This window comes from Poecilia reticulata, chromosome 19 (genome assembly GCF_904066995.2).
Source record: "Poecilia reticulata chromosome 19, P_reticulata-male-v2, whole genome shotgun sequence".
Classification (NCBI taxonomy): domain Eukaryota; kingdom Metazoa; phylum Chordata; class Actinopteri; order Cyprinodontiformes; family Poeciliidae; genus Poecilia; species Poecilia reticulata.
In genome coordinates this window covers 17,841,780-17,855,769 of record NC_088848.1, presented here as the reverse complement: position 1 = coordinate 17,855,769, position 13,990 = coordinate 17,841,780, and the positions used below count along the sequence as shown (strand labels likewise).

Here is a 13,990-nt window from a genome sequence, read left to right as displayed (position 1 = left end):
TTGTGCCATCAGGTTTCTCTCTTTGCTCACAATACAGATGTGAGTCAATAAACACGGGCCAACTTGGATGCTTTATTGAAATTAGTACCATGTGAAGTGTGCAGCGGATATTAGCGAGTTAAAAAAAGCAACTGATGCTCGAAATCCCAAGAACAGTTTTTAATCTACTCCACATCATGACATAAAGAGAAGTTTTGTCTTTATTGGTTGTCTAGGAGCGAAAGGATAAAGGTATGAGAAAATGTTCAGAAAGCCTGTATAGTGTTAATATTTTTCTGTAGAAAAATCAACATATACTGTATGAAGTGAAAAATGCTTTAAGCAGTAAGGTACTTGGGAATCGCTTAGATATTTTATGATATTCCCACTAGTATTAAAAGCTGATTCATATCTTTCTGGCACCAACTTCCTGACATTCAACAATTCCTCTGAATTTCTTGGTTTTTCCCATCATATTTTGTCATCCCACCCGTTTTCTGTTGGTTTATTCGTTTGCAATCTTGCTGGCCTCCAACCAAGCTGTTGCACCATTATTGGCGTGTTTAAAGTTCTGAGCTTGTTCATGAGTATTTCCACTTCAGCATAAGGCAACTTGACCTTTTCAGGTAACCTGGTGTAAAAACAAGCTCCACATTTGAGAAAAGAAGCCATCGCACCATACCTGAGCCACCACAAACATGCTTTATTCAACATGAGGCGTTGCAAAAGCTTCTTCTTGACATTAGGTGTGTGAATTGTTACAGTGCCCACAGGTAGCAGTGGAGCTGCTTTGATCACCTTTGTGTGTGGATCATTGGCTTAGTCTTTGCCATTTTGGCTCGTCTTTGATCCGTTCTAACGATAGTTTTTCCGATTCTTTCATCGTCTTTATGGTTTTGTTTTACATCTGGAACAGATTTAGCCAAGCGGCAGTGTTTTAGCTTGTTTTCCCCGCTAACATTCTGATCAAAGCACATCGGTCTTTTGAACCGTGTCTGGAACGTGTCCGCTCCATTTTCCCGGAGAGGCGTACGTAAAATGGACGGGAGGAACGGAAGGAGGAAGGAAACAATAGAGTTAAGAAAAAATAAATAAGGACATAAAATAGCGAGGGATAAAAGAAGAAAGGAAAAGAGCAATCACAGAAAGAGAGGAAACAACAAACAACTATTTCTTTCCCCTGATATTCCTATTTTCTTTTTTTATTCTGTCCAGAAAAATTATTAAATCAAATTTCAAACTTTTCCAGATTTAACAGAAACCCTATGTATTGTCAGTAGCAGTCCAGAAACATTCTGATCTGTTCATTCCTCAGACGGAGGTGTGGGTCTCGTTGTTCCCTGCCTTGTATTCTCCTCAACTTACCAAGACGTGTTCACGTATTCAAGCTAAAATGAAAGACTTCAGTCCTCAATTTTAGCCTGAACATTTTCCACTTGGAAAAACAGTTAGCTTAGCAATGCATTAGCTGCGTTGCCTGTACGGCATCGTTCTCGGTGCAGGCTTTCTCCCTCACAAACTATTGCTCAGAAGGAGAGTTTTTTTTTTTTTTTTTGGAGTGAACAGTGCAGAACAGAGGAAAAATGAGGGAACGAGATACAGAGAAAAATGGTCATGCTTTGGGTGAGCCACGGTACAGTAAACCCCACAATGAGCAGAAGGCGCCGAGGCTGCCGCTCACCTTAAACACATTTTACGCTCCAGGAGTGACAATTCAGCAACTTCATATTTGGCCAGAAACAGTGAAGAGGAGATTGGAATCTGAACTACAGAGTCCAGAGTCATAAGGAGCAGTGACAAGATTGTTTTAAGCTACAATTGAGTCATAACCAAATGTTCTGATTAAAAAAAAATAAAAATCATTGAGAGATTTGCTAAATCAGCCAAAGAGAAACTCCACTCAGAGTAGAAGACTACAAAGCAACTTATGAAGTAAGTTTAACATTTCAAAATTAATTCCAGGAGAAAGACCTTCATTTTTGGTCCTCTAGTCTAATGAAACAAATCTAAGTGTTTGGTCTTGATCACCATAGTTACGTTTGGAAGAATAAGCAGAAGCTACAAGCCTTGGAACATCATCCCAACACTCAAATATGGAGTATGTAGTAACAATATAGAAGGCATCACGAGGAAAGAACATCACATTCATTTATCAAGACCTGAGCTTGGAGACGGTTTGGGCAAAACATGGTCTTCCATATAGGAAACAGCATGTAGCCAATTTAGCTGCAAAGTGGCTTCTTAAGGACATCAAAGTCAACATTTTAGAGTAGTTATATTAAGGTCCTGATGTCAATCTCATGAAAAGGTCAGCGGTGGTGAAAAGGTGTTTGGAAGAAAAGGGCCCTACAAACGAGTCGTTTACATCAACTCTGTCAGGAGGAATGGGGCAAAATACAACCAAACTATGCGAGCAGCTGGTGTTTGACCAATGAAACACAGTATAAAACCGACTCTGCAAAACTAGAAGAAGTAATCTGAAAAAAACATCTGAATTTGATGGCCTTTTTGGACATATTGAGTTTCAGCAGGATGTTTGCTGTAAGTTTAGTTTCGCACATTCCTTCAATCACCGGACATCACTGGTTTGACCCAAAGTAGATGACATTTTTTTCTTATATATATATATATATATATACATTACTTAGTGTTAAAATAAGTAACCTGTTTAAACTAGTCGACATTTCCTAATAAAACAACTATTCCCAGAAAAAGGTAGCAGCAAAAGCCAGTAAAAGTGGCGTTTGTACCCCGGTACTGAAGCTTCTGAGCCCTGTTGTTAGGGCAGTCCTTGCCCTGCATGCTGAAGTTGATGTTGGTGCGGATGCAGCGGTTGTTCAGCGGCTGCACGGGGCGAACGTTGTCGCTCATGCTCAGAAAGATCTGAGACGGCTGGTTCTGGCTCAGCAGCCGCAAGGAGTGCATCTAGGTGGAAAGACAGAGGAAGGCACAGAGACGGAGTGAGAGGCTTACGGAAGCGTTACCGAACTCTTTACGGCATTATTTTCCGGGGAAGAGGCGAGTATTGGATGCATCCTTTAGTAAGGTGAGATTGTCCTGCAGCCTGGTACGGCGGCTGTGGCTCACCTGCATGCGTGTGAGGTACACTGGCTTGTTCATCAGGATCCATGTGGCCGTTTCAAAGCATGGAGGGATAGTCATCGATCCTTCATAGGTGATAAAACTATTCGTTTCTGGGTAGATCTCTTCTATGTTGAGGCCGGTCAGAAGATATGCATCATCTGCAGAGGAGGACATGAGGGAAAAGAAAAAAAGACATAAAAAACAACCATGTCTCAACAGAACCCACTGCGCTCTGGTTGTGTGTTTGAACTTTAAAATCATAGGTTACACAAATATGATTTGCCTGAGTTTTTTTTTATTTTTTTTATTTAAAACAATGATTCACCAGTCGAAATACGTTCCATATTCAAACTATTTCACTCTTTTTTGTCTCACACAGCTCATCTTTTGATCAAATAGCATTAATATAATCTTAATTTGTGTAGGTTAATTTTAACCACTCGATGCAATATTTAAATCCCTTTTTTTTTTTCTCGCCGCATTTTAGAACCTGGAGGAAAATCAACAGCACAGTCATGCGGACGTTATTGTTTCTGTGCACAAAAGCGTTTAAAACGGAGTCGCTTATGACAGAATGAGACTGAAGCCTGCTTACACGTCCCAGAAAACGCCTCCAGCAGCAAGTTTTAGTAAGACGAAATAGTTTGATAAATCATCTTGTGCTTTTTTTTTTTTTTATGACAATTTGTCATGTCACATTCACATGACTGCCATTGCTTATTTGGTTGCTTTCCTTACTGGGTCAACTTAAGCATATCGTTTGTTTATTGGGTTAGAAAGTTCTGGTCAGGATTGCTTAGCCATGTTAGCTGAACATACACAGCACACCTCCAGAGTCAGATAAAATAAATCAGAATTAGTAAGGCTGGAGCTCCCCTCACAACCCCATCCAAAAAAATGTGAAAATGCTACCCAGTAAGTACGTGACCTCCGTGTTTTTGCAGGCTTTCAAACGCCGAGACTCGCTATGTGAAAACAACCCCAGCCGCACATCTCTTGGCTTGTAATAATGTAGCGTTGTGAAATATTTATGACCCTGGACACTGACATGTTGACAAGCGTTGCAGTTGGTTTGAACCCTTCACAACATACGCTGCAGTTTGACTCTTTCATCACACCCCAGTCTTGTCACCGAGACCTGAGCGGGGGTATTCCGTGGGGGGTTCGGTGGGTACATGCTCCTCACAGCTCATCGCGCCTTCAGCTCGTGTTTCAGAGCTAATTTCTCCTCGCCTCGCCTTTCGCGTGGCGTCTGCAGTCGGGTGAGTGGCAGGCTGCTGGTGTTGCACTTCAAAAACCCGTTTTATCCAAACTGTCTTCACTGTCACAATGCTAATTGGACAGACTATCTCTTGCTCCATGTTCACACTCCACTAGATTGCTCCCAGTAACTCGTCGTAGTCTGAAGCCTCGGATGACAAAATGGACAGCCTGCCGTGATGGGGTCACCGTGGTGGACTGCTGGAAACTTGAGCACTAATTAAACGGCATTAAGGTTTAGTTTGAGATTCTGCCGGTGGGACGGAATTACAATGCAAAAAAACAAACATTTCAGACAAAAATGTTCAAAAGTTTGACTGGCCTAAGTGCTTTTATTTGCGACGACTGATGGAAACGTAATATCACAAAGGTAACTTGAACGATTACATAAACCAGTTTTTAAATTATGCAGTTATTTATCAAGTGATAAAAGCTATTTCAACTAGCCTGGCTCAAGGTAAAGATATAACCTCGCCCATCATCATTTCTTTAAAGGGGCAGTATGTATTTTCTTGGCACATACCGTTTCATAGCGCGATCATGGCCTCAGAAAACCGCTCGATAAAATCTGCTCTTTGATTGAAAAAAAAACAGGTGTTCTATCTGTCTGTGCTTCCCGACGATCCGTCCTACCTTGCGCAGACATTCAGACCAATCACACAATAGTTTTGGATGGTGAAACGTTTGCCTAAGGCGTTGTGACCGGAAGGGGTGGACGACATGAGGCCGACAACAAAATGACGCGGTTTTTTTGTCACGCAGCTACGACAGCGAGAAATGATTTCGGCAGTTCGGCTTCAACCAAATCTAAACCCATCAGACCACATGCAGCCTCTGGCTGACTGTTTTTCTTCATGTCTGAGCGTGTCTTAAGAATATTTATGCGTTAAATACCAACACAAGGGAGTACTACATGCAAAATTGAATTTGCCAATGCTTTCAAAATTTACCAAACAAAAATCAATAGTTTGTGGTTTACTTTCACTTTTTGTAACATTTCACAAAATCTTTCAGTAGTCTTATTCTAGTTCTAATATAATTCTCAACATTACTGCAGGAGTTCAGTCAAAAACAATTTGTCACCTTCCTAAAATAATGGCCTAGGTCTTTTTTTGGTCAAGAGATTTTTCTTCTTTTTTGTTGCAAAAAATGACTTAGGCCATTATTCTAGGAAGGTAATAATATTTGGTGAACAACGTATTTTGTGAAATCCAGGCATTCAATGTTTTTCTTTTGGGCAATACATCTTGATTCTGATCTCTTAATCATGCATGGTGTGAATGCATCATTTTGTTTTCACCAGTGCTCATATGTGCATTACGATGCTTTGGGATGGGAGAAACATTGGCTGCAGGACTCAGAAGCATGAGTGGGTGGTGGTGTGTGTGTGTGTGTGTGTGAGTCAGCGTGTGTGAGGCGCTGTATCAGACTGAGTTTTTGGACAGCTGTCAGAATCCTCTGCAGCTCCCATCGTTTGGACAGAAAAAATTTCCTCTCGCAGCACAACACCCTCCAGCTGCACCCAAATCCCTCTGGGACTCCTCCAAACCACCAGGGGTCAGCACGTGTAATCTGTCACTCACCTCCAACCCATTAATCCAATTATTTGTCTTTTCTTTTAAGTTGGCCTCGGGCAATCTCTGCAGTGGGATGGAGTGAGAGATCTCTGGAGAACAGCCGTTGACTTCTGCCGCAGCCAAAAGCCCCTTCCAGCTATCAGGAGTTTTTTTTTTTTTTTCTCCCCCGGCAGGTATCTCAACGTCTAAATCTTACAACAAAATAATGGTTCTTCCAAAAGATCCTCAACAGCAATGTATTGACTGTCCAATCACACCAGGAGCGAAAGTTACATTTTTCTCAAACTTGGCGACTCTCAAAGCGAGCGCCTGACCGTAACTGACGTCTTACAGTAAAAGCAACGGAGACTAACTGGCACAAGATTATTTACACGCCACATCTGTGGAGTGTCACATGTGATAATCGGTTCGGTTCAAAAATACTTTATTTATCCCGCAGGGGAAATGAATGCTGACGTAACTCGCATTTGGATGGTGATGCTTCGGACAGGAAGTATCCCCGGTCCACCAACGAAGCCTCTTGACTGTCATGACATGCAATAAGTAGAACCGTCGCAATAAGCAATAAATGAGTTTGTCACGTGATTAATTAAACAAATTTAGTATTGCATCATTTATCGTTTTTCTTCTTTCTACCAAAATCTGGATGACAAAAGTTTTCAGACTGGTGTCTTGGTCTTAGCTAGCCCTTTTATTTGGAGGACAATTGTGTTAACGACGACTTTATAATTCACTCTATTTATTGTTTCTGTTATTTTGGATATTTAAAATGTTCTTCAGTTCCTGAGTTAAATGTTTCTTAGAATCTGAAGCTGGTGGATCTGTGAGGCTGTGTTCTTACGTTATTATGCCATCACCCTTATATTACTGGAAAATGGTCTCAAAAAAACAATATTATTGTTTATCGCAATAACCTCTGGGACAATTTATCGTCCAGCAACAATGTGTTATTGTGACAGGCCTGGCAATAAGCTCGATTTCCAGGCAGCAGAGGAGTAGAAATCGAGCATCTCGACATTCAGACAGAATGGGTCGTACTGTAATACGAGACCATGTGTCTGATAAGGCCAGCTTTAAAATGTCATCCCAACTGTAGCACCAAACGGCAACTCCGCCTCGAAGTGGAGGCTGAGTGAGGTCAGCAGTGACGCAGAGATTATTGTTGTTCAGGAGGCTGTTAGGAGTTGGGATTTCTCTTAATGCTTCTGCACACCCGAAATTTAAGACAATTTAATGCTCCCAAAACTTGTTTGAAGACTTTAGGACGGGTATTGTCTATAAAACATAGTTGACCAAGTTTACTGCACATGGAGTTTACCTAACTGAACAAATCTGGAAGAGATTTGGAGCCAAGAGCTGATTTTCTGACATCAGAAAATCAGATAGTGGTTAAAAATCCATAGACGCAAAAATATTAACATTCCTAGAAAGCCTTCCTAGAAGATTTAAAGCTGCTACAGCAGCAAAGAGTTTGACTACACCTGATTAAAAAGTTTGGATTGAAAATAAAGCGCCACTCAAGCAAGTGCTTTGGGTAATATATTGTTTCTGTCTTCGAAGAGGAAAAGAAAATGAAGACATAATTGTGAGCTTAAGGTTCCTCTGACAGAAATGCAACAAGTATCAATTCAAAAGTTCAACATGTTTTTCTACATAATGATGTGGGTTTATAAACGCAAAGTTTTATTTTTTCCTACTTGTTCTCTTTAAAAAATGTAGAAAAGTTCAGGTCAGTGTGGACTTGGAAAGTATACGGGAGACTTAAGGTGCATCTAACATTCATTCATTCATATGTAGAAATGATGTTTAGAAGTTGAAGATGTAAGGGGGTACAGTTCATTCAGAGGAATATTTTAAATTCATGGCTTTTAAACATTCCTTTACGTCGAGTATTGCAGAGGTTAAGTGGCTATTACACCCATCAATTTCTTTCTTCCAAAACATTCTACGGAGCTCAAAATGTCAAACCTGAAACTCCGTTTAAAGGACGGCCGTAGCAGTGCAGGGGTTTTCTGATAGCTGGGTGTTTCATGAGGGATCGCCAAGGTGTGCATTCAGAGACCGGACGCTGTGGAGTTCTGCTTTGGGTTATTAAAGCACAGGTCTGCCCTGCAGCAGAGCCGTCTCTGTACTGGACAGGCCAGAAAATTAGTTGCGTTTCTACACAAAGACACTCTGAAGCCTAATGAACTGATATGGATCTGAACATTGTATGAAAACAACGCAATATGTACAGATACTTTATTTGTATGCTATTAATATTGCAAATATCAACAGCACCGTGACGCTGTCACTTTAAAATTGACAGAAGACAGAAAAATATATGATTTTCTGAATATTTTGCCACTTTTCTTTAATCAGCATTGCACGTTCTGTGGTTGAGACAAGTAAAATTAAATAAAAAGGGATGTGGTGTCAAGTTTTCAGTCTCATTGTTTCTTAGAAACCACTTTTTCACACCACAGGGAATTAGACGGTATGGATTAGATATTCATTTTCTATATATATATATATATATATATATATTATATTTTAGATCATGCTACTTTTTGACAAATGTATTTGCATAAAGCAGTTATTTATGTTTCATAATAAAGTGCCCACCATGCCCTGCTTGGTGAACATTCAGGACAAACAGCCATGCATGAAAATATAGCTGCAATCTAGAGAGACTAATTAACTTAATATGCATATTTTAGTAAAGTGCACAGAAGATAATGGGGACATGTAAACTCCACGCAGAAACACTCCACAAAATGGAATCTGTAAATGGGCAAATACTTTTTCACATTACTATAAATTGCCACATTGTTTTGGGTGGAAGGTTAATTATCTTGTTAGCATACTTAGCAACAGTTTTTTGTCATTTCAGTGAAGTGCTGCAAACTAAAAGGAGCAAGGTGCTTTTTGTTGGCTCCTGCTGAGAATCAAAAACCAGTTGCCTTCAAAATGACGCAGCAGCAGCAGCAGCAGCAGCAGCAGCAGCAGCAGCAGCAGCTACTGTACGGCTTAGCGAAACATTTAAAGTTAGAATCTAGTCGGTGGAGATGCTCTGTCATGTAGACGACTGCACAGGCACTTACTTTTATATGTTATTCTTGTGATGGTGTCTCTGTTCAGCATGCGGTTCAGGAAAGAGTTTGACGTCTCAGCGATCTGGATGAAAGAGAAGCGGGGAGAGAACATGGGGAGAAAAGGGCGAGGTTAACGTTGGTCAAATATTGAACTGAGCACATCTAAAATTAACCCGGACCCACTCAGTACTTAATCTACTCGGGACGGCGCTCTTAAGTATAGAGCCAATCTTCCTTTTTCAAATCTTATCTTTAATGGCCGTGAAATGCTGAAGCCCACTCATGTATTTTTCTCAGTCAGACGCCCTTACACAATTTTCTACTGTTGTTCTGTCTTTTTGGAGGAAAAACAAAAGTTCCCTCTGGTTTCGAGAAAGCAGAAAAAAAAAAAGATCTTATAGACACACACTGCTTAGGACCAAGAACACAATTCATCTTTGTGAATAGGAAACGCGACGCGTCTTTTTTTTTTTTCTTCTTCTTCTTCATTCTGGCATAATTCTATTATAGATCAAAACGAGTTTAATTTTTATCAGAGATGAAAGTAATAAAAGAGGATTGTTGAATGTGACTCGGCTTGATTTAGTGTTTCCTTTTGAAGCAACAAAACACCCGTCCTCTACCTACAAAGGACGTTTGCCTGCAACTTTCGGGAAAGACAACCAAAGACGCTTTAATCCTGCATTTAAAGCACTTGAAACAACAGGAATCTGGTAAGAAAATGCCGTATAAAGCAGCCAAACAATGCTCTTTGATTTTATTTTGCAACAACAGTCACTGAAATGCATAAATGTACCAGTGAGCCTCCAATAGGTTTGGACACACAGTGATAGTCAACAACGTTGTTTTTGTATTAGTCACACCAAATTGGTTCCAAATCTATACTGCTTAGCACATGTTCTTATTTACATCGTCAGTAATCCTGGCACCAGAGCTGGTTTCACACAGGTAAAATATACGTTAATTCAACTAAACATTAAGAAAATAACATTTTATTAATGAATTAGCCTAAGTACATAGTCATGGTGACATATTTCACCTAAAAGATGCTGGAACTAATTAGAGTTCAAGAATTACTGATAGTTATCAACCCCAAAAGTGAGAATAAAATCAAAAATGATGTCTTTGACATAATTTATCAATGCTGCTTATGAACACTTTGACACTGAAAACCCATTTAAGCTCGAAATGATTTATACCTCTGGCGGATTTATTTTTTCCCGCTTGTAATTTTCCTAAAATGTTTCTTCTGACTGGAAGCAGCATTAAAGTTCAGCAGAGGCCCAGCAGGAATCCAGACTCGAATGAAGTGAGAATGAACCAATCTGTGGCGCGCGGACGGCGCTAAAGGCTACGGTGACGTCAAGGTGGCTCAACAACCTCAACACGGTGACCCCAACAACAAAAAGGCAAATTGTCAAAACACCAGAAGAAGAATGAAAATGTGGGGCCAACAATGAAGGGTGTTGCGTGTTCGACTAATTCAAAGACGAAAATGAGTCGGGCGGATTATTCAGACGAACTTTAGTGAATAAAAAGGATGAGCGAATCTTGCATAACACAATGCAACACAAACTCTCTCTGGAAAACCCCTCCATGTTTTTCTTCTAACTTCTAAAGCATCATGGGATATATAGTCCATTCCGTTAAAGGTCCACAAATAGTCGGTTTTGAACCAAACACAAACTATGAAACACTAACTAACTAAATCTATGAAACAACAATTACTACTCAAATAGTTACTTATATTAAATTTCAATATCCCAATAAGTCATAAGCAAATCGTGGTTAAACCCAAGACAAATTCTCAACGAAGGGAACAGTTTCATTCCTGCAGTGCCAAGAAACTTTTTCCCTTAATTATTGAGAAGGGTGTGCATAATTTGTGACATGTCACTTTTAACAAAATACAATTTAAAAAAAGACATATTTTACAGCATTTTATTATGTTTTGAGAAATGCCCGTCTCATTCTCTGTCAAAAACGAACTTCTTGGTTGAATTAAACTTGTTCTGAATTTAACTCGTCAAGGATTATGAATATAAGTAAAAATCCAAGGTTTAGAAAGACTGCGAACAAAAATGCTACTCTTTAAAATGTCCTTGCTTTAAGGACATTTAGCTTTAGCATCCAAGAACAAATTCAAATTTTTTTTCAAAAATAACAATGGTAAGCGAGTTATCGACTTTCAGTAATGACAAATTGGTTTAAAAACCTCTCAACAGAACTTCCATATCAACGATTGCCTTTGTATCGACGGGTTGCAGGGTGAAGCTCCAACTCTGCACTGAGCGTACAAACGTATAAGCAGTAGAAAACTTGTATGTTTCCATGCCATAGCTAATAGGTAAAGAACGCTCCATTTTCAAAATGCTGCCCTATATCAGAAATCAGAGTGTTGAACACAGACTGCTGCTTTTTCAGCGCAGATCCATCCAGCTTAGACGGTTTCTCTCCTTCCTCAACCAAGTTAAACATTTCAAATTAAATCTGTAAGTCTGACATAATGCACAGGGTGTGGAAATAACCAAAATCCCTGTAAAAGGCCAGGGAACATAAAATCCTATTTAGTGAGTAGTCGTGCGTACTGGATGGCCCTCATTTACTTGGAGGTGCATGCATATGACCATCATGGGATTGTGCTTCCTGCCCTCCTCCAGGCTATGTGCTTCCTCCTTTCTTCCTTTGCCCCCCCATCTCCATCAGCTCTGTGGACTTAGCAGCTCTAACGGCCGAGGTGTCTTTCGGCGGAGTGATTAAAAAGAGATGTGCCTGTCATCCACCTCTTTTCCTCGCACGAAAATTACTCAGTCGCTGCCCTTTCCCATCTTCAGGCGGGCATTATGGCTTAACAGCCCCTCATGCTGCTCTGGATTTTCCTGCTCTCCGCCCCCTCCCAGCCCCTGTCTCCCTCATTTTTAATCTTTTTTTTCTAGGAGCTACCCGAGGGTATCCTTTCATTCAGCAGAAGGAAATGTCTTCACTATAGGTCTGAGTGTTAGTGCAGACTGTAAAACATACGACCGAACGTCGCTGTGGTTTAAGACGATCTGTGATGGATTAGGATGGTCTGCATGGATCGTAATGGAAACAAAAACACTTGGACAGATTGTTCGTATGCCTTGGAGATTTTTTTTCATGTTGTCAAATTACATTTGTCATCTGTTGAGCAGGACGTTGTGCGCTGGAGGCAGGGGTTTGCAACCTGCGGCTCCGGAGCCGCAAGTGGCACCTTGGACCTTCCACAGTCTCTCTTGAAGACGACTTTGGCTGCAAATTTATTTTATTTTTTATTTTGAATTTGAAGGGAGTAGAAATAACACACATTAACAAGGAATACAAGAGATGTATTTGTTTTTTACCACAATAATCTCAACATGTTTGAAAAGGAGAAGGAATAAGTAAAAACAAAACAAAAAAAATAATTATGAACTCCTACCCCATAAACTAATGCTCTGTTTTAAGATCAGAAAGGAAAATCTTGACTTCGGTTAATTAATTTTCCAAATGATAAATTTCCAACAATTAATGCAAGTTTCAGCAAATAGATGTAAAGGGCAAATATGAGCTTTTATCTACTATTTTTTTGTAGATATTTTTGTATTCAGCCTCCTTTTTCAAAACATTTTTGCTACTTTAAAGTAATCAAAAAGAAAAACAAAAATGATATGTTTTAATCTAACCCATTCTTTACAGCTCTGTCCTGCTGGAAGGCAAACTTCTACTATAGTCTCAGTCTTTTTTCCATATTTCCCTTCTGGGTTAATTTTTATTTAGCTCCATGCATTTCCCAACAACTCTGACCAACTTCACTGTCCTACAGCGTCAGTCGAACCCTAGTCTTTATCTGAGTAATGGGGACTTAAAACAAATGCACGCCTCAATTTGAAAACCAGGCATCATTTTCCTCCCGTGTCATGATCAAACTAATTTATATTGGTCTAAATTGTAGTTGTTACACAACAAAAACTACGAAAGCCTCTCAGCAGCATGAATACGTCTGCAAAAAGGACTGTTCTGGTTTCCTGCCTGGCATTGTGAGGCAATCCTCAGTCATCCTAAAAGGTGCCTCAAAACTGAAGAGAATAGGTGTCCTTCCTCTGACTCACAGGGATGAAATCGAAAATGTGAAAATGGAAAAAAAAAAGAAAAGGAATGATTCATTGGAAAAGTGAGAAAAACGATCCTCCATTCTGCGAAATATTTGTCTAATTACCACCTAACAACTGTGTGAAGGAAGTAAGTGGGTGACACATGCTTGAAGACGGTGGGAGTGAAGCAACACTTTGGGGCGAAAAAAGAAAAAAAAGAAGAGTATCAGATTTTTAGCAGTGGGTGTCAGGTGGGGGGACATAACTTTTTTTTTCGTGTGGGACAAGAATGCGTTTTATTCAATGCCCGTTTTTGGAAGGATTTTTTTATTTTTTGCTGCATGGAAATATCTGGTGCGTGCGCGCCTCTTTAATAAACCACGACGTGTTTAGCGTCATGTGGGTCTGATTTCATCCGTTACTGTTAATTTCGTCTGGATGTGAATATTTTAAACAGAGCGGCAATTAGTGCTGCCTAGAAGAAGAAGAAGCCAGAGGCGAGAATCCACTCAGTCAATTTTCCAAATGTGTTGTTGTTGTAGCGAAGAACAAAAGCATTTAATGTACCACTGTGTTTGAGAAGTTCTGATCTGAAACTAATCCCGAGCTCAGATGGGGGCGGAGGGGAAAGGTGCGCTGGGACTCTTCTGGGTTATGATATCCATCCGTCTTCTATGCAAGTTTAATTCTGCTTCATGGGTCACGAGGAGGCCGGTGGCCGTCTCAGGTGGTCCGCAGCCAAGAGGTGGGGTCTGCCCCAGGACGGGTCACCGGTGCATTACAGGGCTGACGCAGAGAGAAACACGGACGCTCACAGAACAACAATAACGCCACGGGGCGTTTTGGAAACGCCAATGTGGAAGACGAGCCGAGTTTTCAGAGAAACCCCACGGACTCACAAGGAGAACATTTTTAAACTTTACAT

General features: G+C 40.3%; 1 protein-coding gene across 1 annotated transcript in view; it reads right to left on the bottom strand.

Annotated features, from left to right (window-relative positions):
* Positions 1-13,990, bottom strand: part of ca10a (carbonic anhydrase 10 (inactive)a) — a 267,157-nt gene that overhangs the window by 1,535 nt on the left and 251,632 nt on the right. Inside the window, exons 6-8 of the mRNA XM_008437703.3 lie at positions 8,984-9,056; positions 3,067-3,221; positions 2,730-2,904 (exon numbers count right to left, since the gene is read on the bottom strand). Coding sequence (XP_008435925.1) covers positions 2,730-2,904; positions 3,067-3,221; positions 8,984-9,056 — 403 coding nt within the window. The remainder of the gene's footprint in view (positions 1-2,729; positions 2,905-3,066; positions 3,222-8,983; positions 9,057-13,990) is intronic.